This window comes from Engraulis encrasicolus, chromosome 16 (genome assembly GCF_034702125.1).
Source record: "Engraulis encrasicolus isolate BLACKSEA-1 chromosome 16, IST_EnEncr_1.0, whole genome shotgun sequence".
Classification (NCBI taxonomy): Eukaryota; Metazoa; Chordata; class Actinopteri; order Clupeiformes; family Engraulidae; genus Engraulis; species Engraulis encrasicolus.
The window spans coordinates 33,577,588-33,602,173 of NC_085872.1; the positions used below are offsets into that span (position 1 = coordinate 33,577,588).

At 43.8% G+C, this 24,586-nt stretch overlaps 3 protein-coding genes across 6 annotated transcripts in view; 2 read left to right on the forward strand and 1 right to left on the reverse strand.

The window, feature by feature from the left end:
* Positions 1 to 24,586, forward strand: part of LOC134465689 (protein TBATA-like) — a 244,874-nt gene that overhangs the window by 190,168 nt on the left and 30,120 nt on the right. The window lies entirely within an intron of this gene.
* On the reverse strand, positions 1,709 to 2,971 carry fgf20a (fibroblast growth factor 20a). Its single transcript, XM_063220415.1, has 3 exons — positions 2,698 to 2,971; positions 2,253 to 2,356; positions 1,709 to 1,954 (listed from the first exon to the last, which is right to left on the reverse strand). Exons 1-3 carry the CDS (start codon positions 2,969 to 2,971, stop codon positions 1,709 to 1,711), a joined length of 624 nt encoding a protein of 207 aa, XP_063076485.1.
* Positions 5,690 to 24,586, forward strand: part of micu3a (mitochondrial calcium uptake family, member 3a) — a 42,092-nt gene continuing 23,195 nt past the window's right edge. Inside the window, exons 1-5 of one of the 4 annotated variants that reach the window (XM_063219413.1) lie at positions 5,690 to 6,027; positions 11,346 to 11,493; positions 15,373 to 15,404; positions 15,531 to 15,609; positions 24,310 to 24,357. In XM_063219413.1, coding sequence (XP_063075483.1) covers positions 5,770 to 6,027; positions 11,346 to 11,493; positions 15,373 to 15,404; positions 15,531 to 15,609; positions 24,310 to 24,357 — 565 coding nt within the window. In that variant the 5' untranslated portion in view covers positions 5,690 to 5,769. The remainder of the gene's footprint in view (positions 6,028 to 11,345; positions 11,494 to 15,372; positions 15,405 to 15,530; positions 15,610 to 24,309; positions 24,358 to 24,586) is intronic. The other 3 variants (XM_063219414.1, XM_063219415.1, XM_063219416.1) reach the window with 3 other exon arrangements.

Here is a 24,586-nt window from a genome sequence, read left to right on the forward strand (position 1 = left end):
GGATGAGTTAATCCCCACCCTCTTCTCTTCCTACATGTCATTCCTATTTAGTGACGCAGCTTTCGAATGCAGTCACTGCACGCTTACTGTAACATGAAGAAAAACTCACTTTGTGGTTTGCCACAAGGTGTCACGACGAGAAGACAAGAAGGCGGCCGCTGAGACGGCAAAGGCTTGGAGGATGGACGGACAACAAAGGAAAAGATTGGTATTGAGGGAAGTGAAAAGCTTTGCAAGATTGTTTGTAGCAGCGTGTAAGTGTCAGACAGCCTGGTTCACAATGTGTCATCATGAAAGGCATTACAGAGGTAGCCCTGTGTGCTGCAGTTGTACTCAAAAGATAATGATATATCAGAGTACAAAACATTCCCTCGCAGAATTATCATGAAAACCCCTAAATGCAAAAAGATCCCGAAGCACAATTTAATGCTGGCTTTACTTTACATGAGAAAACAGTCATCATTTCCTTCCTGTATATACTGCTTGTGTTTTTAAATAGTTCCACAAAGGAAGTCAGTGATATAAAATAACCCTGCATGCAACAATCTTTGTAAACATCACCTTTTATATTAGGCCTACTGCTGTAATAAATCTCCACTTTGAAAATCAAGACAGACAAAAGGCGGCATTCGTTTGAAGAGTTTAATTCTCTTTTTGACTTGCCATGTTGCTTCAGGGCCATTCAAGCTCCCATGGGGTAACATAACAGGTAACAACATGGATAACCACCACAGTTTGAAGACAAGCTATGAAGTGAACAGTCTGACTCAAACTTAGGAAATCAACACCTGAAACTTATAGGAAAATATTTTCTTCAGTCGTTGACTTAAAAGGACATGCCACTGCATATAGTGGTCAAAAATAAATCTTTCATCGCTTCACTTTATATCTTATATTTATATAATATATATACCTGTAAAAATATATTTCCAAAATAAATAAATATATAAAATAAATATGTCACAAAATGTATAAATTAAAATAAGAAAAATCAGGAGGGAAATGAAAAACTAAAATAAGATTTTTCATTATTGTCCATGCCAGTGTGAAATACAGTGTGAAGTCACTAAAGCAAAACAAGAAATTCCTTCACAAGTCTTCAGTCAGTAGTGAGAGTTCACCATCTACTGGTACCAAACAAGAGCGGCCCACAAAAGTGCACTGCAACAGGGGAGAGTCATAGAACTCCAACTGGTTGATTGTCCTCTTTAAAATGGACAAACATGTTGCTTGGAATTTCATAAACTCAGTCCATTTTATGCAATCTTCAATGAAGATGTTAGCAGCAGAAGCAGCAGCGGAAGAAGCCGAATCCAATCAGAGTATATCTGTGGTGATGTGATTCTGTGGCTTCACAGTGAGGAAATTGAACAAGTCAAGCCCAATTTGCAGTCCAAACTTGAAGTTGAAAGCACTGATAACAGGAAACAGGGTCCTATATCTCCAGTGCTGGCTCTGTCCTCCGTCCCTGTGTCTTGACTACCTCTTTTTGGGGAATGCTGAGGTAGGGATGAGGCTGTAAGGGATGCACTCCCTGTTCCCCACCACTCTCCACTCTCTGCAACCCTGATGCAGGGAGGTGCCGTTGTGGGCCCTTTCAGCTTCCACGGGACCAAAGGAGCCTCAGGCATGCAGGCACACTTCAGTGGCCATTTTAGTCTTGGTGGCCCAGGAGGGTGTAGAAGCCACCCCCCCCTTCACCGCCTCCTCAGCTCTGGCCCAATACCTCTTTGTAAAGCTCTGGCACTCTGTCAGGGTCCACTGGCCGTGGCAGGAAGTGTGTAAACCGCTGATGACGCCGTGATCGAGTACCATCCCGAGACGTTCCATCTTTGTTCAATGCAACAAAGTAGTGTGAGCCTTTATCTCCATGCCGATACAGGTTGGATGAGTATGTGTTGTACCAGTTCTCCTCAAACTGCTCTCTGAAGATGCATTCCGCAGTTAGTTTTTCCTAAGAAAACGGAGACAGCAGAGAATTAGTCATTAGCAACACAAAAGTGAGTGACACAAAACACACTGGATCCATATACTACTACATGTAGGCTGTTGGTTACTCAGAAAGACGCCACCTGCTGGCGTGGTTACTCAGCCACATGAAGCTGTCATATTGTGTTTAACATGGAAATGAATAGACAAGTTGTGCAATTTGAGATGCCTGCTTCCCAATAGCAGAAAAATCAACCAACCAACCAAACAAAAAACTACTTGAACCAGATGAACTGAAAACTGATGTAGCCTAGTATACTTACAGAGCCATAAAGTTCGCCTTTGCTGTTCATTCCCAGGTAGAGTCCACTGTCCACCCCACGAATGCTCACCATTCCCACTGCGAGACTGATGAATTCCAGAATACCTACAGAGAAACATAGCAATATCTTGTGTCAAACAACATACATATAGCACTGACGTTATGAACACAAAACAAACAAACAGAAGATAAAAATGCAGATGGAGCCTGCAATCTGTGGAGCTGATAAGTCGGTAATAAACCATGTAAAATAACTTAAAATCCTGACTGTCGCATTATGTAACACGTTAAGGCATTACTTTAGTGGGGGGAAAACCTTTTTACGTTGATGTCAACTGTTGAGGCATAATCTAGATATGAAAGCTAGTCAAAGACTGGCAGCAGCCCCAACATTTTAAGGGATAGCTATATTAAAATTATGAATGAAGTAGGTGAATATTCCTCACCGAATCTGCTATGATCTTTACGAGTGCCTTGAACTGTACCGTCCGGCAAGATCTCTAGATGGTATCCGGTCCGGCAGTAGAGCTGTCTCCGCCGGAGGATGCCTTTCAGATGGGTTAAATCCGCGGAAGTGCTCCGGGAGAGTCTTTCCGCGGAGACCAGGTGCTCATTCATAAGGGCGGCAGTATCCCCCGCAGGCGTCAGGACAAAATGGGATGCGTGTCCGAAGCTCTCTAGGCCGTGAGAGAAACTGCCCACATCACCCACAGCACCCATCACCAACAAACCCACGTTTTACCGTTACAAATCCCGAAGAGAGGGGTATGTGGAAGGTGGAAAAAAAAGTTAATTTCTGCAAGCCACACAGCTTCCTTTCAGCTGCTCTCTGCTTTTTTGCGCAGTCCACGATTGCAGGTTTTCAGTGAGTGTTTACATCCGCGCTGATTGTCGTGAAGCACATGCTCTGTCCACCCTGGGATACTCCCAAATGTTCTTCTATTGCTCCGTATACTCCGGCTTTCCCCGATTCACTAGATGCGGTTCTGGAAGAGGCAGACGCTCCTCTTCTCTTCACGCTGCGTGTTGCTCTGAACAGCCGTAGAGTGCAGTGCTCCTGTTTTAAATCTAGTACATATGTAAATGACCCCTTGACATATGCTAATGAAGCGCTTTATAGATTTCTTTTTGAAACATAACTCCTTGATCGTTTGATCGCTGCCTCACCTTTGGTGCTTGCATTGATGCATCCCGCTGTCATCCCATGGAAGGATTATGGAGAGGGCAAAAAAGTACCGTCAGCGATGGTAGGATATGAAAGAAGTAGAGAAGTATAGATATTTCAAGCGTGTGACTAATACTAATCGTCAGGGTAATCGCACCGCAGAGGGATGCGCAAGGCTATCGCGTTTTAACCCCCCCAGGCTTCAACGATGTGATGCATAAGCGACGGCAGCGTGAGCTGGATTCTGGCGTGTGTCGAAGACGGGTGGCAGGTGGAAAAGCATTGGAGGGAAGAAAAAAGGAAAGGCAGAGGGCGGTGCTTTGAGTTTATAAGTGCGCTTACCATGCAGGGCTTCCCTTTAAAGTCTTCAACTGTCTGCCTCAATCTAATTAATTAAAAAATAGCGTTTGAAAACTAGAGGTTTGAATAAGGTTTCCCCCGTGTTACAGGGAGACCGAAAGCAATGTTATAAGCACAATATGGTATTTGTCTCGCATAGAACATTCACTGACGCAGTGGACATGTGCGTCTTGTCGGAGACCCACTCCTCAGAGGGAAATTAACACTTTACATTAGGCTATGCTTTAATTGTTAAATAACCCAAGTAAGCCTACTGCTCACAAGTTAAATTATCTCCCTGAATATTCAAGCCTGAATTTGTTACAGTTTGTTATTTGTGGCAAATTTCCTTTTTGGCGTGCGCACGCATTTACGCATTGACTAGTGGTTTACAGCAATGCCCTTTGATTTTTGAGATGAAGTTGTCCACATAACCTCTCTTTTTGCCGTACCCATGTTATAACACCAGCCTTCCAGTTAGATAGCATTATTGGGGCTGTTTGAAGCAGCCCTTACAAACACACACGGACACCTGTGCATGCACTTTGCTGTTAACGACTTAACCGCATCTTTGAAGTAGACATAGGCTAGTTCTGTTAATTGCTGTACAAGGATATTTCAAAGGGTTTGCGATCAAAGTACTAATTAATAATTGCTTTACACTGTTTCACTTTCTGTTTATGTTTCGCTTCACTAAATGGATGTCATTATGAGAACAATACAATGAAAGAATCGCAGTAAAGTCGTTATTTTCATTATAATAGGCTAGCCTGTCACACTGCTCCTGCAATGAAACACCCCTCCTTCGCAGGCCAGGTTAAACTCCCTCTTGTAGGAGGTATATACGAGGATCGATATGCACATAAGCTAAGATTTTTCGCATGGAGTAAATCAGGGCCACATGCCTGCTCTGTGCAGGTGATTCTGGCGTTGACTGATCAAACACTGTTGTGAATGTAGCCTATCCCAATCGAATCGCAGCAAATGACCTGGCGACCACTTCCACACCTTGGTGATTCATCAAGGCGGTCCTCCCGAGACTACGGACCCACTCCGTCGGTTCCCAGTGCTCATTATTATTTATGATTTTCCAAAAATACCTTAAAACAAAATCAATGCGTCCCTTGAAGGCGAGATCAATCCAAGCGCCCGGAGAATCGATGCTGTACAATGGAGACGTCAATTATGTGCCAAATTCTGTGATGGCATTGGCATTAGATAAATTGTTTGTTGCGTCCAATGTAAAGAAATGGGAGGGCACAAACTTGCCTCATGAATAAGTGCCCATTGTCGTAGGGTACTTTAGGCTATTTGCTCTAGACCAAGTAGCCTATAACTAATAGGCCTTGGCTTACATCGTAGCGTAATCGAATTAATGGAACCATTGAAGTGAATCATCAAAGTGACTCTTGCCTAGACTTGTCATTCATGCAACATCCTCCTCCATGAGCATGATAGGCTACCGTCCCGCCGCACTGCTCCCTTGGGGTGCCATTGGGGGCTGCCCCCTTGCACGGTGAGGCATAAATGCAATTTCGTTGTGTGCAGTGTGCAGTGAACACTTGTGTGCTGTGGAGTGCTGTGTCACAATAACAATTGGAGTAGGCGTATTCTATTTTTATTTATTTATACATATAGTCTATATTTATTTATTTGGGGGGGCAGGTGCGTGTTCTGCTCTCAAACGTTCATGCAGGCACACTTGCCTGGGCACAGGCCTATGGCTTGACTATAAGACAGGCACAACATCAAGAGGTAGCCTAATTTTGTTGCGAGCTAAAAATACAAATTAATCACTCTTTGCCTTTCACACTGCAACATCTTTGTTTATAATTCACCAGACTTTACCATATAAAGCGTGGGAGCCCAATCGAGCATCAAACCTAACGGTAGGCTACTCAGCATGGTTAAAACGCGGACTTTGCTCATGTTAGCGGACCGTTGAACCGGAGAGCGCAACATCTCGCGATGAAAGGGAAGTTACTCGCTGCTTCCACATTTCATAGCAACAACAATGGCCGCTGTGCGAAGACTGGCCGTAGTAGTAAGCAGGCTGACAGGATGGTCTGTCCCGCAAAGGGATTTGCTTCGTTTCGGGGCAAAAAATGAGAAGACAGCACGGGGATGGCTTGCTGTTGGGGCTGGAGTCGTGACCGTGGGCGCAGGGGCATATTATTATTGGCGACATGATAGTAAAAAGAGAGGACTCATGCACTACATCAACGGCCGAGCCCTGCTTCCTTCCTTGCCCGCTGTAGAAGCTAAGGAAAAGGTAGGCAAACCAACAGCTGTTTAGACTAATGCCACGTCGTCGACAATGTAATGGTTATCACGGTGTGTAGCTTCCAACTATTCATTACATTTGTTAGTTATATTTGATACCCAGTCTGTCCGTCTATTATGGCAATGACTTATGCGCGAAGCACATAGCCGACGTTATCCCCATAAGACAAATATGCTTTTAATTATTCGGCTCATATTTATCCCAGCATTCAAACAACAACAAAAACCGTCTATGAAAGAACGTGAAGTTTATGTTTGCGTTTCTATAGAGATCGTCCGCTGTAGAGATAGCGCCGGGCGCTCTCCGCAAAGGAGGGGTGCTGAAATGACAACGCTTCTTATCTCAATACTGTGATCTAGTGAAAGTAATGTCCTACTGCTAGAAAATAACTCGGCAAGTGAAATCTAATCTTTGCCCAGATTAATCGGATGAGTAGCCTACATCTCTCCAAAACTGATGTGTCACGGATAGATTAGCAGTCAAATTAAAAACAAACTTAGGCCTACTAAAGGAGGTTGTATGTCTCAGTTGTCATTGTGTTTTGACCGCGACCTGCCCCCCATGATGACCTCTCATGCAAGGTCTCAAAATGATGTAGCCTAAAGTAATGCAAGTCTGAATCGGGTTTTTATGTTGTAGGCTACTGAATGCAAAATAAAGTCTTGAATTTCGTTCCAAACATAAGGTTGCTATTTTCAGACAACTCAAAGTAAGCATGTTATTAAAATGTCTGCTCAGTGGCATGGGAGAATGACTGGCAGGCAGATTAATCCTCAGTTTAACAGTCCTGTCAATCACAGACGCAAAATGCCATGACTATTTGATTGGAGTAGGGTGGTGCATGACAAAATGTTAAAGAGACTTTTTGTTTTGTTTAGGGCTATATGGCGGTAAAAAAGTGAATTTATCCTATAAACTTGAGAACATAGGGTAGACTGAGTACAGTTGGGTACACTTTTATTTTTGTCCCCTTCCACACAGATATTAGAGTATTAAAAGGTCCTAAAAATAAAGTTGTTTTGGACAGAACATATTTTCAGGATGTGGGCAAATATATAATCAAGGAATTATATCTCTAGGATGTTTAATGTTTATGTAATTAATCAAACAAAAAAGGTGCACTTTTGTCCCAACTGTACTCTAGCTAAAAAACGGTGGGGTACAGTTGAGACATAGCAGAGTACAGTTGAGACACCATTCTAATCAATGGGAGGTAATAGCCATGGGAGCTAATAGCATGGCCGATAGCAAAATACTGTACTCAACTGTACCCGTTAGCATCTTTACATTGGTTTTACATAGTGAAATTAGCATTACAGGCTAGCGTCTAAACTGTCCCCTTCTGGCCAGATCACACATTGATAAAGATTTTAAAATGGTTTTAACTGTTGTGATGTCAGGAAATATATCTGCTTTTAGAGCACATATCATGGCTTGCAATCATGTAACTTATATCAAGAGGATAACTACTGGTCATTAGATATTCATTGTTGAAGGACCCTGGTGAAGTAAATCTGACCTGTCGAAAACAGCATTTTCCCAATATCTTTGGATCTGCGTTCTGTGCTGGTTTCAAATTTCCCATGATCTAAGAGGATATCGATGCGCATGTCCACAGCAAAAATTAGATCAGAGTTACGTTGTTACCCAGAGATATTTGGTTTGTCTCAACTGTACCCTGTACTCAACTGTACTCAGTCTACCCTACACGAAACAGAGAGAGGTAATAAAGATGTGGCTACAGAGGAAATGTGTAGGCTTGACCGGGTGTTAGGGATGGGATATTGGTATCGGTGTATCGGTATCGGGTTCAGATATCAACATATTTCAAAGATCGGATTGGATCGGAATTTCCCCAAAATATCGGAATTTTCCTGATCACAGACATTGAGTCAGGTGCAATGCTAATTTGAAATCACAACACTTGCATATTAGTTTTCAGGATGGGATTGTTACTTTTTTTCTTGTTACTTTTTGCTTATTAATTGGTTTCCTGTTCTTCTGACCAAATAGTCTGCTTGGGCCTCTCAAGTTGAAACCCATGCATATGTGATTTTGGTATTGGATCGGAGTTATATCGGTATCGGTAGATATCCAAATTTCGATATCGGGATCGGATCAGCAGTGAAAAAATGTGTAACTTATCTGTGCATCCCTACCGGGTGTATGAGACATGCATTGGTAAAGATACCCTTTGTCTCAGATTGTGTACTTGAGCACTTCGGGCACTATGTTTCAGTGCATAAGGTGATCACGCTGAACATTTCGGTAAATTCAGTGCACTGACAATGCCCGGATGATGCCCTGACAATGGCCGAGAAAGCAGTGCTTGAATGATGGACACTGCCCGCACTAATCAGCCGCTATGTTGTTAATGAAATGGAAGAATTGTGGCGTTCAGTTCAGTAGACGAGTGTGGTCAATACAGTAGTCCCCTAATTCTGTAAGCAATGTTGATGAAACACCAAACTTTCCATGCCCAGCCAAGTATTGTAAGTTATGCATGATAGTTGCCAGTTGGGATGAAGGAAATGTAATACAAGCACGAGACGCTGTGCAATGTAAGCAGTAGCCAAATTATAATTTTGCAAGCTAATGCTATGCTCACCTGTCACTTCCAGTGAGTGCACAGTGCTCAATGCACTGAAGACCCCAGTGCACTGTGAGCACTATGTACTAACCGTCAGTGCACTGACACAAACTCGATCTGAGAAACAGAGATAGAGTTAGGGAGAGATGTACAGAACAATGGCAAAACAAATGGTGAAATGTTATAGAGGGATATGATTGATGATTACAGTACATATTTTGTCAGTCACTCATCCCTGTTATAAATACTTTTTCTACCATACCCTAATAACACAAACGCTTAACTTACATTTTATTAATTAACCAACATATTTCTCGGCACACCCTGCAAATTGATTGATTGACACTAGAATTTGCACCTAGAGACAAACAGTGCCAAAATCAAATATTCTGTCGATCAATATGCACTGCAGTGAATGCACTTCAAAACGATGACAAATTCCAGAAAGCTTACATCCAGTGAAGCAAAGCTGTTTATAGTCTGCGTGAAGAAAATATACAGATAGCAATCTGAATGAACACACACTATTTTACCAAAAGTATTCGCTAACCTCCCTTGACTCGCATTATGAACTGCCATCCCATTCCTAACTCATAGGGTTCAATATTATATCTGTCCACCTTTTGCAGCTATTACAGCTTCCACTCATCTGGGAAGGCTGTCCACGAGGTTGTAGAGTGTGTTTAGAGGATTTTTTTATCATTCTTCCAAAAAGTCACAAAATGATGTTGGTCGAGAATAGCCCCTTGAGATGAATCATCTCGTTTTCATGGGGGTCCAACAATTCATCTCAGAAGTATTCTAGTGGCTTCAGGTTAGGAGGCCAGTGCTGGTGCAGGCCAGTGAAGGTCGTCCATACCATACTCTTGTCATCCATGTCTTTATGGGCCTTGCTTTGTGTGTCGTGATGGAAGAGGAAGCTCCAAACTGTTCCCACAAGGTTGGGAGCGTGGAAATGTGCAAAATGTGTTGGTATCCTGATGCTTCAGGAGTCCTCACCTGAACCCAACAGAACATCTTTGGGATGAATTAGAATGGCAAAAGGTGGACCAATATCATTTTGAACCCTATGGCTTAGGAATGGGATGGCAGTTAAGTTCATATGTGACTCAAGGCAGGCTAGCGAATACTTTTGGCCAGAGCCATACAGAGAACAGAGTTACACGATTGGAGGACCAGGAATTAAATTGCAACCCCGCCTTTCAGCGAGATAAGGTTGTTCCTAAAGCGGCTGTCTTCCCATAGACTCAACATAGAACCACCACATTAACAGCCAAAAATAAGGACTAACGAACTATACTGCGGGGTAATCACCACAAATACGTAAACTATCAACTGTCTCGGTGGTGATAATCACAACAGTTTTACCACCTGTGATGTTTATCTGAAGTTATTACTACGAACAGCAAGTCTTGTCATATTCCCTGCATTGCATCGCATTGCATTTGCTGTGTGCTACACCCACTACTAGGAACTAACATTCGCAACGCTGAGCAGTACTGAGAAGCTAAAACAGCTAATTTTGCTAATGAGGAAGTCGGCCCTAGCAGGCAGCGGAGATCGCCTGACTCTGTTCTCTGTATGGCTCTGCTTTTGGCAATATAGCGTAAATGGCTCAGACAAAAGAAGAAATATTCAAAAGAAAGTTTACATTTTTTTATACAGGGACGACCAAAGACATTATGGGGCCCTAAACAGGTCCTTGTCAGTCCCAACCCATGGCATCAAGGAAGGGCATCTAGTGATCAATAGGGCTGTAACGATATTGTATTGAACTGAGAAATCACGACACACGAGTCACGATACTGTACCGTGATGCAAGAAGGCAGTATCGTGATACACCCTTTCAAATTTCTGTTTGGTCCAGACAACAACCACATGATATGAAGTGATAGTGCCTCCAAGCTTCAAATCAATATCATTAGTATTTTCAAACTTAATAAAAATAGCAGCCTCTTGTAACCTATTCTAGCTACAGTATAAACCATTATCAAAAAGATACCTTTAAAATATCAGGTGTATCGAACCGTGGGCTCAGAAATCACGATACGAACTGAATCGTGGGTTGAGTGTATTGTTACAGCCCGAGTGATCAACTAGATCAACAATGATGGCGTTGCTTTGCTTATAAACCATACAACCAAACATACATATAAACCTTTCCATAAATCTGAACAAAAATGTTTCTTCTGATCTAAGACTAATATGAAACATGATGTACCACATCTTCTTTCATTCATATTTGTTTTCAAGAGGAAAAATATAAATTTTGTAGGTTTTTAACTAATGTTACGTAAAAACAGGGCGTCATGTCAACCACCCACACATATGGGGTATGGGGCCTCATAGTTTTTATGGGGCATTTATCATAGCTTAATTCTAAGACTCTTGGCAATTTGCCATGTAAAGATCTCTGTTGGCAAAATGTTGTGGTTAGATGGGAGAAATGAACAAATGGTTGAATATCACTACATTTTACTTAAAGGCAGTTTTAACGGTTACGCATATATTTTTTGCCTTTTTTGCAGGTACCACGTTCTCTCTAACTTAACTGGCAATCACTGTGTATTTATTCAAAGACAATACTGACAGGGCAAGCAATCTGGTACTTCATGCACACACATTTTCTTTCTCTAGTTGTTTGTACTGATCCTGCTTGTCAATTTGTTTTCTGTCATTGGTGTGGTCACACAACCTGTGTCTTGCCCTTGTGCAGGGCCGCCCATTTGACTTTGAGGAAGGAGATGTCTACATGTCATCCCATGAGCACCGTTTCCGCCTCTTCAGCTCCGTGGAGTATGAGGGCCAGCTCTACATGACTCCACAGAACTTCATTGAATCTGTCACCATGAGTGAACCCAGAAGTATGTCACTACTGTAGCAGCACACACACACTAGTTAACCACTCTGCACACTAGGGCTAGACGATTGTGGAAGAAATGATCATCACGATTATTTGGGTAAAAATCGGAATCACGATTATTAATCACGATCAACATGGTCTCCAAAAATTCTGTGCTCCTGGACACGGATGTTAAGGACACAAAATCCGTGTCCAGGAGCACGGATTTTGCCAAAATTCCGTGCTCCTGGACACGGAATTGTTTTCCGTGCTCCTGGACACGGAATTGTTTTCTGTGATGGATACACAGAAGTGCTCTCTTTATACTCCCACAGCTCTATGTTTCCACAGTCTTTGACCTCGGTCAAATATTTTTTCTAAAAAAAAACATTTCTAACCGACAGGTTAGGGTTAGGGATTGTTTTGGTCTGGGCACAGCTAGTATTCTTTCATTCATTATATGAATTGGATGGCCTATCAACCAACTGGAAAAGGTATTTCTCAAAAATATGTCTTTAATGACAGGTTAAGGTTAGGGAATGTTTTGGTCAGGGCACAACTTAAATTTCTATAGCATTATTTTGCTTAGGATTAGCATTTGGTATGTATTTTCTAATGATAGAGTTAACACAGTGCTGTGAGTATATGGAAAACAATTCCGTGTCCAGGAGCACGGAAAACAATTCCGTGTCCAGGAGCACAGAATTTTGGCAAAATCCGTGCTCCTGGACACGGATTTTGTGTCCTTAACATCCATGTCCAGGAGCACAGAATTTTTGGAGATCAGGCTGTCACGATTGTTGATTTTTATGTAAGAGGCAATAGCATGAAACTTAGATGGACAGATTTCTGGCCGGAAACACCAGCCTGTCGGTATGTTCTGGCTCGAAGGCAGGTCACTATTGCCACGATTAAATTCCAATTGAAATTACAATTTCTATATTACGATTAAATCACGATTTTCGATGATTTTCGATTAATTGTGCAGCCCTACACAAACACAAACTCATGATAATGTACAAAATCCATTGCCATCCTTGCCTTCCTGAAATGCACTGTCTTCCCAGAGTACTGACTGTGTGTGCTGAAATGATGCACACAAATTCGAGGGGCCGGTGTATTTGGTCAGGACATATGATTTAACCCTAACGTCAAGGCAACAGGCAAAGATGCTCTCATTAACTCATTGGCTGCCAGCCATTTTCATAAAAGAGTAACCCAGAGTGCCAGAGATTTTTCAGCATTTTGGGTGTTTTTTGGAGGCTCGCAGAAAATTGAGTTCTGTGTCTATGTCAACACCATACCTATCAAAACACAGATTAGACGCTCATCTGTCATCAGAAAAAAACGGTGTCTCTCTACCCCTTTCCGTTCTTTCATAATCATCTGTTGAAAATAAGTGGAATTCGCCAAAATGCTGCTTTCTAGCCAAAAAGCTGAGAAAACGCCATTTGAAGTTGACCTATAATTGCAAGTGTTTTTGCTCATAATGACACCGTCCTAACAACTCCAAACCTATCAGATGCTATTACAGAGTCTCCTGTCATCTGCAGCCAGAACAAAAGATCGTTTGTATGGTCTTTTCAACCTAATAATGTACTGAAATATAACGGGGTGGGCTTGAAAACAAGAGTGTTTTGGTTTGTTGCTGGCGCGCACAATGGATCATGACAGCAGGTGCATGTAACTCATGTGAAATACTAAACTCACAGAAATACTGTCTCATAGTCCCTCTGTTTAGCCTGTAGTCCTCTCGTTGGGGAACAAATCACAGCTGATTTGTTTCCTCCTGTACCATGTGAAACTGAGAGACAGGGCAGGCAGGCAGCACAACTTAGCTTACTGCTGCTTCTTTGGCAGAGCGGACAATTTGCAGATTGATGATTACAGTCATCATGTTTCTGCTACAGTATAGTGATCTTGTCATATATTGTTCAATGAATTTTCTTTTGATGAAGTACTGATCACATATCCAACATTTCACAAGCCGATTGGAGTGGGGAAGGCTAGCTGGTCTGAGGCTAAGTGCAATGCTTTCTCAATGTGAGCTGAATGTATCTGACCAGACACAAAGCTAGCCTACTCTGTTCCAAGAATCTGCAACCCCCCCTGTCTTTTTGGATGATACAGTAAGCTGATCATACTATACAGATCCACAACTGCAACTGTAGAATGAGTAAAAATAGTTGACTTACCAAGGCTCCTTTATTTAGGCTTAGTTGTAAGTTGTTAGCGATTTCGTGCTAGCTAGCTAGCGTAGCAAACAATAGCCAAACATTCCCAACCGAGGTGACCACTAGTCCCGTGCATTTTCCTGTTAGATGATCTTTTGTACACATCATCCTGATGTTGTGTAGGCTGATCACATTATCCAAAATGAAACAGTTGCCACACAGATCATCTCTGGTTGAACATGGTGTATTTTGGGCAAGCTAGTTACAATGCCTACTAGCTAGATGGCAACAGGGGGGTGTATTTTGATCATGAGAGGAAGTTTTTTTTTTTGTCAGGCTCTGACACTAAAATCAGTAGAATACCTGTGTTAAAATCAGAGGGCAAGAAAGTAGACTACTGTCACAGGTGCTTTACTTTCAAAAATGATTTTGCTATGCTACTTTTGAGGTTATAATAGTAAAAAGGGATGTTTTTGTCTTGACATTTCCTCTTGATGTGAGCTAATGCCCTGCCCTGACTGTTCCTAAGGACACTTCTGCCACCTACAGGAACAGTTAGAACATGACTAGAGGCGTGAAATTAATACACAACATAGGTCAGACCGTCCTCAAGGCGTGGCTGTAAAAAAACGCAATTATCGGCGAACGACGTCGAAGGCAGGGGGCGTCACTATTCGAAATGACGTCACTCGACGGCTAAGGCAGCCAATGAGTTAATGGCAGGGAAAGAAAGGAGTCAGATGTGGAAGTTTACTTGTTGCTCCGGTGACTCCTTTCTTTCCCTACAACTACTAGTCCTTGCCCGTGACACGCCAGATTGTGAAGTGCAGGAGCGCGGAGGATATTTCTCTTTTCTACAGGTTCCATTAATTCTTAGCCGATACTGCATTTGAAAAACTGACACGGTCTCACTCAGGTTAGGACTGAGATCTGCTCTTGGGACACGTTGGCATGATTAACTCTGACACCCGATTTGGTTGTGTGCCAGGGCAGTGTGTAGTTGCAGGTGGATGCATGGTTTGGAGCGCACAAGGAGAGAAATTACGACGACAGCAGGACAGCCACTAATGGAGTTTGTCATGAAAGGCTCAGACTGAGGTCCTAATAGGAGAGGCAGATGGAGATTGAAAGTCTTTTGCATTGACTTATAGACCCAAAGCACATTCATCCCCGACCGGGCGACAATGTGGGAGGGATCCCTCGTTGTCCCATCTCAAGGCACACTTTCAGAACTGTCTTGGTGTTTGTAGGAAGTGCTCAAGATGTTTAGGAATTGCAGACACAGTGAAAAGAAGGGGACATTCAGTATGTTGCTCAAATATGATTACTGAAAAGCTAAGCTACGTATCTCTAATCATGACCTATACTCTCTCTCTCTCTCTCTCTCTCTCTCTCTCTCTCTCTCTCTCTCTCTCTCTCTCTCTCCCTCTCTCTCTCCTGTCCAAAACATAGTAGTCATGCTGTGTCTTACTGTGATTACTGCAGTGTTACAGTGTCAGATTGAGATGTATTTTTCTGTTCTGTATGATAAGCTGAAAGTAACATTTTAAAAGGCTGTGCTCTAACTGATAGTACGCGGGAATGTGGATGGAAAAGAGTGCGTGCATGCCTCTTTAGGTGACTGGGGCTTTGTGCATACAGCTTGTGCCGTTACTTTAAAAGCCTTGCACTGATCTTATCTCACAGGGCCACACATGCTTTGTTTCTTTTCTACTCCATCTTTGCAGGCAAGAAACCCTGGCGGTCCCTCACTAAACAGGTTCGATCCTACTCTCAGTTTATGTTATATTTCTGTGTGGCTTTTTGGTGTTGAATCTTTTCTTCAACACTTTCTGCCATTCTTATTTACAATGCATCGTTGATGTGTTATGTGTTATTACATTAGGAACTTGAGAAGATCCTTGGTGACACTCCCCCTGTGTGGAAAGGAACATCAAAACTTTTTCGAAACCTTCGTGAGCGAGGTAAAATGGATGTTCCTTCAATAACTACCCGTACTGTGGTCTGGTTCCTTGGCTTTGGGTGTTAAAGCAAAGATCTAGCCATTAATCATATTAGCAGTTCATGCCATTTTGTTGCCTTCTGTCAATGACAACAAATCTCTTGAATCGGGAGTCTTGAATGCATCATACGATCATAGGAAATCCAGGAAGCCACCATTGACACATATATGCAGAAACAGTATGCACACCTACATGTGTATACACTAACACCTATACATGCATACATGAACGCATGCATGTATGCACACACACACACACACACACACACACACACACACACACACACACACACACACACACACACACACACACACACACACACACACACACTATACATGCTGTACATGCTGATAAAGGCGGCATGTTTTTTGTACAGTTTTCAGAGTGAGATGAGATGCGTGCAGCATTCAGGTCCCCTGCTGTACGGGTGCTGTTTTGTCAGCGTAGAGTCTTTGCCATAACAAGCGCCAGTGTGAAACTGTACTTGGCTTGTCCTTTCCCTGGCATATGCTTCTCCCTCCCTCGGGTGGCCAACCCTCTCTTCCTCCAAACCCAGCCCCCCCCCCCCCCCCCCCCCCCCCCCCCCCCCCCCCCCCCCCACACACACACACACCCTGCCTCACCCTCCCTGCTCATTCATCCCTCTCTCTCTCTGCCTCGCTCGCTCGCTCGCTCACTGTCTCTCCATCTTTTGCTTCATCACAGTGCTGGACTGATAAGCTGTGGATGCCCCATGCTACATCCCATGCCTAAAAATAACCCTGTGGTTCTCTTGTCTTTCTCATATGCTTTCTCTTTCTCTTTCTTGCCCTCTCAATCTTTCATTTTCCTTTTCCTTTTCCTTTTCCCAGATTTTTTAATAGTCTGTCTCATCCCAGTTTTCTCACGTTTTTTTTTAATTTATTTGTTTAACTACTTGATTTCTCTGAGGACAACGTCAGCAACTCAGAGACAACTCCAACATTTATATAAAACAGAGGAAATGGTAAAAAGAAATGTAGAGATACTGATTAAAATATGTGAAAGAGGCTTCAACAATAGACCCTGCCATTAAAGCATTTGCTTGCTGCGCACCGAGTAGAGCAAGCCTTGTAAATCCCTAGGGTGGTAATTACGCACACACAAACACACACACACACACACATAAAATGGCCGATACACATACATATGCACACATTTCAACATACACGTCTGTACAGTATATGCACACACACTTATGCAGGATAGAAAAATTACAAACATTATGTGTGGACACAAAACAAACACATGAATATATTAACCTCAACATACACAAACACGCTTAGCAGCACACATACGTTTCTCTTTCCCCTAAACCCCTCCAAACACACGCATACACATATGTGTGTACGCTTATTCACACACACACACACACACACACACACACACACACACGCACGCGCGCGCGCCCGCACGCGCGCCCGCGCGCGCACACACACACACACACACGCACACACACACACACACACACACACACACACACACACACACACACACACACACACACACACACACACACACACACACACACACGCACGCACGCACACACACACACACACACACACACACACACTTGCACTTCAAACCCTCCCTGTACGGCATGAGTTATATATAGACCAGGCCAAATGATCCTGCTGCTGATAATGACTTTGGTTGGTTTGGCACACGTGTGCTAGCTGCGTAGCGTAAGGCATGTGACGACAGAGCACACGCCACGCTAGCACAGCATCACTCCCGGCGCTATGCTAATGATAACTCCGACAAGCCAAACAGCTTGGCCTCCTTTCCCTTTCCTTTGCCCCCCCCCACCACCACAACTCCACCGCCCACCCCCTTTCTTCACTCCTCGTCTCATTATTTTTCCCCGTGGACCATTTCCATTTCTCTGCCTTTCATCTGCTGTAACTGTTTTCCCACCTCTCTTTTATTGACAATAACCTGCATGTTTATTGTCAATAACCTGCGCGTGATAATGAATGTGTCGTATATACTGTATTTCCCTCTGTTGCTCTCATTTTCTCCTCCTCTTCCCCTTCAGCCCTGTTATCACATGTATGTGTGCGCGTGCATGTGTGTGGGAGAGATAAATGCAAGGACAGAGCCACATTTAATAGTCTGGAAGCTGATTGAGAAGCAGATTAAGTGGAGGAGAGGAAGGAATTGAAACACCCCACAAGGAGTTAGGCAGGGGATCCATTGGGGACATTGTGAGCATGTAAAAAAAGAGGATCTTTTGTTGAAAAAATCCTGCATTTAGTATCTAAGTACTTCATCTGCTTGAGACAGTCATATTATTTTCAGATACTAGAACATTGCAGGTAGTATGTTACAAGTGTGAAAAATAAGGGTGGGGGGATAGAATTCCCTTTAGAACAAAGGGGAAAGGGGAGAAAAAAGATGGGATAAAATAAGACCAAAAAATACTTTTTTAGTTACTGTATATCCAGTGTGGAAGGCAACACAATGGGACTGTTCAGTGCAGTGTCCTTGTGTGGGTGTGTGAATGAACTTAATGAGGAGGGGAAAGAAGCCAGGTCTCAGCAGAGTACACAGTTCCAGATGCCTACTCCCTAGAGTCCATCCTAGGGAGATGTTGTTCTACAGCCCACTTTGCACACTGCCATAACCCTTACAGGTGCACTGTGTAATAGTTTTCATGAATACTCTCCATCACCATCAAATTCTAAGCATTCATTATGACTGGGAAAATTGAATTTTTCATACGTGAAATGGGGGATCTTCCCCATTATCTACCATTTTGAGATATAGACCTTTTTAGCTGCAAAACTTTCTGTACTTTGGTCATGCTAGTCAACATTAGTTCATTATTTAGTAAATATTCATTAAAATATCAAACTGACATAGACAGCACAATTGGCAGTAGACAGCACACTTTCACTGAGCAGTGTAGTTGTAATACCTACTCTAGCCACCATCTTACACAGTGCACCTTTACCGCTGAAGAGAAATACGGTTTATACACTATATAGCAAGTCAACACATACAATTAACTGCACATTAAGACCATCTTATTTGTATTGCTTGAGGCCTAGATACATAGTTTTAGAGTTAAAGTGTTAAGACATGGTGACCGTTGTAATTTTTCTGGTACCACAATGGCAATGACCTAGTCATAATGTATGGCCATAGACTGAGTGTTTCCAATGAGTGTTACAGCATTCTACTGGCAGAACAGTGCACATACGGCAATAAGGTGCATGATAGGAGCTTGAGGTGCATGCTGGGACCAGCCTGGGTGTGGACTGAAGGTGGCAGGTGTTGCTGCAGGTGTCACAGTTATGCATGTGAAGCAGCATTAACATCCTACATTCCTGACTATAGGATGATAGCGTCATGATAAGCACTAGTTGTTTGCCACTAATGGGGCTAGGTGGTAAATCTAGCTTTTCGCAAACCCTGAAATAAGAAGTCAAGAAATTTGCTGCATCTTCTATTCCATACACTTAATGTGTGTGTGCGTGCGTGCGTGCGTGTGTGCATGTGTGTGTGTGCACTTCCGTGTGTGTGTGTCCGTGTGTGTGTATGTATTTGTGCTTGTCTGTGTGTTCCTGTGTGCTTGTTTTTTTCCTACTGAAAAACTGACATTGGGTGTTTGAGTCCTACCACTATCTGTGCACAATCCAGTGAAGAGAGCAAATGGAGTTGTAGGAAGACAGGTAGAGTTGTAAAAGGAATGGAAGAAAGGGTTTTTTGAAGGGGATGACAAACAAACCATAAAGAATGGAAAAGAAAACAGTAATGAACAAGCAAGCTGTTCCTCCAGGGTGATGTTGGGGCACGCTTTCCTTACCTGACAAATGTGAATAGCTTGGCATTGCACTGGATTAGGGTTGCTAACGGAGACCATCCAGTAGGTATGTGGGCACAGTGTGGCTGGGCAGATGTGCTTGTGGAGAATGTTGAAACATTTTCTTTAAAGAGGATTGTCAAATTTAGATCTGCATGACAGTTTTAAAACATTTTATTTGGTAAAGAGGGCACACTCTGTGATGATGAGCATTATTTAGTTATGCAAGAGCTGTGTGTGTGTGTGTGTGTGTGTGTGTGTGTGTGTGTGTGTGTGTGTGTGTTAGAGCGTGGCTCGGGCCGGTTTTTTTTGTCCGAGCCCGGCCCTCAGCCGACAGAAAAGTGATCAACCCCGACCCGAGCCCGAGACTAATTAAAATGTTTGTGTCCGAACCCGTCCGAAGCCCGAGACCACTATAATAACAACAGAACCTGTGCGCAAGCAATATTTTCTATGTGGCCTCCCTCATACTCAAAATAGCACGTGATAAATAGCCAGGATAGGCAACTAGGATGAGGCAATTTGCTGTAGCCTAATTTAGTTACGCACGCATAGTAAGTATAAACACACGCATACATGTGACAGCGCACCTTATGTTTCTTTCGGTTAGACCAGAGATGTTGGGTGCTGTGTTCAAATGCATGGGAGGGGCGTGAGAGGATAAGAAAGGCGAAAACTAACGAATACGGCTTGGATGCAGTCAGCGCGGCTATGGACGCATTTGTTACTGTTAGTGCAAATAAATCCCCGCGAGCCGGTGAAGATGCCACTCCTTGTCGTTAAGAAGGATGGGCTATAAGTTCACCCCGAAGAACAGTAGCCTGTTCGGCCCTCCAAGAGAATGTAATTTCCCCTGATGTCCATGCGGTCAATATAAAATCAGGAAAGGTTGCACGCGCATAGTTACAACTGTAGGCTACAGTAAAAGTGACAAGAATTAAGAACCTACGTGAAGGACATGAAATGTCACAGCGGACAAAGTAGTAACAGGAAACCTCTTCGCCCCTACCTTAGGCAACTCCACGTAGCGTGTGCGTCTTCTTTAATCCATATTATGCTCCTTGCTACCCCTTGCTGGAAATGTAATCCTTGGCGAGCAATGCAGTGACAAACTTCGTCATTTTATGTTCAACATTTAAGACAGCACCGAAGGCATGCTAAAACATGGCCTACACTAGGCCTACAACAAAAGACCACGCGTTCACTGACAACTGTATTTGGCGCTTATTAAGAAATCAAGTTGACTCGGCATTCCTGCTCGGCTGACTGGGAGTGAGCGTCCATGTTGCCACTGGTAACTGGCGCGTGCATACAGCCAATAATAATCACTCGCACGAGTAGCCTACCAACATTTTCATTTATGCATATTCAATTACTTATTTTTTAATCACATGATTAAATGCATGAACTGAAACGTTTCCTCTGATTGCTTACAATTTTCACAATGTCTGTTTGGTTCAAGCCCGAGCCCGACCCGAGTCCGACAGATATTCTATTTTTTTTGTCCGAGTCCGGCCCGGCCCGTCGGGTTCCGACCCGGCCCGTCGGGCTTCGGTCGGGTTGCCATGCTCTGGTGTGTGTGTGTGTGTGTGTGTGTGTGTGTGTGTGTGTGTGTGTGTGTGTGTGTGTGCATGTGTGTGCGTGTGTGTGTGTGTGTGTGTGTGTGTGTGTGCATGTGTGTGCATGTGTGTGCGTGTGTGTGTGTGCGTGTGTGTGTGTGTGCAGGCTTGTAAACCAGTTCCATTGTGTGCACATAACCTGAAATCAGACGGTAAATGGAGAGCGCAGCACTCTGTCCCCGCGGGAGTTCAATCAGAAGCGCAGCATGCCGTCCTTTAAAGTGCTCTCAGTCAAAACTCCAAACAAACACTCCCCAAAACAACAAGAGATGTTCAACACGGCTTCTGTTCCTGTGTCGTGGGAAGATGGCATCTCAGACCCTTAAGATAAGACAAGGGATCTGTGTTCCTCTGTGCTCCCTTAATGGGACGTTATGGGTGCTAGGTGCATGAGTGAGGTGTGTGCACTGCAAGGCAGTGTGTCCTCTCTGCCTGACTGACCAAGAGAGTGGCAGGTGGAGACAGAAGGGCTGGAGAGGGAATGCATAGAGGAGGCTGATGAGGTGTCATCTTCTCCTCCTCCCTTCAAATCCTCGGCCCTCGGGCTGGCTGCTGGTCATTCACTTGAAAAAGAAAAGAAAACACTGGGTGCACTCAGCTGCAACGCAACTAGCATTCTCTCTCTCTCTCTCTCTCTCTCTCTCTCTCTCTCTCTCTCTCTCCCTCTCTCTCTCTCTCTCTCTCTCTCTCTCTCCCTCTCCCTCTCCCTCTCTCTCTCGCGCGATGTGTGTGTGTGTGTGTGTGTGTGTGTGTGTGTGTGTGTGTGTGTGTGTGTGTGTGTGTGTGTGTGTGTGTGTGTGTGTGTGTGTGTGTGTGTGTGTGTGTGTGTGTAACTGTGGAGAACACAATGAACCGTGTATTTCATTCTGTAATGCTGAAGAATTCCTCCATACTGTCATGTAGTGGTGTGGATTGGCACTGCCCTCACGATCCAATTCGATCACAATTCGGGAGGTAGCGATTTGATTCGATTCAATTCTTTGCGATTTGATCCGATCCGATTCAATTCTACAATGCATTGCAATGCATTACATTTCTACTGAAAGCAAAGCAAATGTTTCATCAGTCATGATGAGGCAATACAAGTAGTCAGATACTGAGCAACAATTTATTGGCTGTTTTCTGGATCAGTCTGGATCAGTCTGTATCAGTCTTGCAATGCTTTGAAGTACTTTATTTAATTTAACATTCTTTTGCTCCCGAAATATCCACGGAAGTAATTCACCTTTTGCAAAAGCCACGCCCCCTAGTTATTGTTGCTACGTCCGTCAAAAACTTAGAACCAGGCACACGTTTTGGCTGCGTTTCATAGGACATGTGTACACTTCTCATACGCACGCTGATTACTAGAAGCCATATTCAACTGTGAAGTACAACAACTTGATGATGGCGATGTACTGTCTGTAACCAGGACATTTTGATAGTGCTTGGTGTAAACTGGGACATTGCAGGGGTCCGCCAAGAAGCTTTTACGGGCTTTGGGGACACTGCGCAGCTCTTCGGCAGTCACACTGGGCGTCTCTCTTCTGTTCACTTTAATGGTTTTAGTTGACAGTTCATATCTTCATAACAAGGTTGGAACAAGCGCAGCCCCATTTCAGTGTTAGGCTACTTTTTTTTTTTTTGCTGTCACACTTGACCAACACAGACACACACCGGGAAGGAGAGAGGGTGGGGGCTGCTCCGTGGGCTATGCATTTGGCGCATAGATAGGCCTAAGCTTATGACTTATTAAACAACGCAACTAGTAGTTTCCCAATCACATTTGAATCAGAATGCCGTGAATCCAATACTGTAATATCATATAATATTGTCCTTAAGTCTGAGCGATGCATTGATTATTTGTTTAGGGTACGTTTTCTGCCAGCTAAATGCAAGGGGGAAGGGGACTCTATTAGCAAACAAGACGATTGCACAGTTAGCCTGCTACTTTTAAATATGATCACCTGGAGCTAATAGCCCCCACATGGCTTAATCCATTCCTGTTATCAGTCCGCTTGAGGTTTTTGCTTCGGAAAAGTGAAAAAAAAGAGGTCCTAGCAATCTTCAGATGTTGTCGGACCGTGACGGTGCCATAGGCACACGTTTTATGTCTCTCTGAAATCGCAAGTTTTTGACGGACCTCCGACAAGTTCTATACTCCTTAGTTACCGTTGCTGAGCCCGGATTGGTTGGCGGCTGTTTGTGGGAGGGGTTTTGCGAAAGGCTAATTGAAGCTTAAAAAAATTGCCGGATCGATTCTGGAACTTGCCGCGTTGAATTGGATCGTCCATGCCCCGCGTTGGATTGCATCGCCGAATCGATCATTGTTGACACCACTACTGTCATGCCTGCATATACCTGGGCACATGTCTGCCGATTACACCAAAATGTTGTCTCCCTCTGTTTGTGAGCGTATGTGCTGTATATATGTGCTGTACACAAAAACATCTTCCTCCTTTGGTCTACTATATCTCCCATCTCTTTTACCACCTCTCGCCTCATCCTATGACCCCAGAACAAAGTGACATTTGATGTCCCGCTGCCTGCCTCATCTGAATGGAGCCCAACCCCCAAATTTCCATTAATGGATCACTCTAGGAGTCTCTTCCTTTTCTTTGTAGGGCACCTTTGCTTGTCTAAAAAGAAGTCGTTTGAGAGTCACTGCAGCATTACTCCTTGTCCGTGTGCCCTGGCAGCAGGACCCTCATGCTAGGCCCTCATCAGCTTCGGGGCTCAGGAGGGGAGTTGGGGGATGGGCGGAAGTCGGTGGCAACCTTTTTAGATCTTTATCTGTATAAAAGAGAGGATTACTTTCTGACACCCTTAACCCCACCCCGACACACAGACACACAGACACACACACACACACACACACACACACACACACACACACACACACACACACACACACACACACACACACACACACACACACACACACAGGTCTTGAGAAGGCTAGGGTAGAGGTGAAAGGTGTGGTGACCTTCATTTGTCTTTTGAGGCCCCTGCTTTGAAACCCGGCAAATATTTTTGATCCAGCTGTCAGACAAGCTCCCAGTTTGGCTCTCGGAGGAGGTCGTAAGTGAATGAAAGGATCCAGGGTGGGGGGGGGGGGGGGGGGTGGGGGGGGGGGGTTGAATGGAGTGGGTTGGAGGAGAGGACAAGTGTGGCACTGTAACTGTACATTAAGAGAATGGATGGGATCCCTTTGATTTTCTTCTTCCTTCTTCACAGGAATCATCGCTTACACCGAGTATCTCTTTCTGCTCTGCATCCTGACAAGTGAGTATCCTCTATCCTTTTCATCTTTCTCCCTTTCTCCCTCTGTCTTTCTCTCTCTCTCTCTCTCTCTCTCTCTCTCTCTCTCTCTTTCTGCCCTTCTTTTTGCCTTTGTCTTTGTCCCATTTGCATCATCTGGGTTTTGTTTTAAACACAAATCATCAAGAAGGCTGACTAACTTTCAGAGGGGTAAAGCTTTACAGTGCAATCCAGCGCAGCCCAAGCCCACCCA

Coding starts and splice junctions, on each gene's coding strand:
- fgf20a (XM_063220415.1), bottom strand. CDS start 2,971: ATGGGTGCTGTGGGTGATGTGGGCAGTTTCTCTCACGGCCTAGAGAGC. Junction 2,357..2,697: donor TAAAGATCATAGCAGATTCG/GTGAGGAATATT, acceptor GTTTCTCTGTAG/GTATTCTGGAATTCATCAGT. Junction 1,955..2,252: donor AAGGCGAACTTTATGGCTCT/GTAAGTATACTA, acceptor CCGTTTTCTTAG/GAAAAACTAACTGCGGAATG.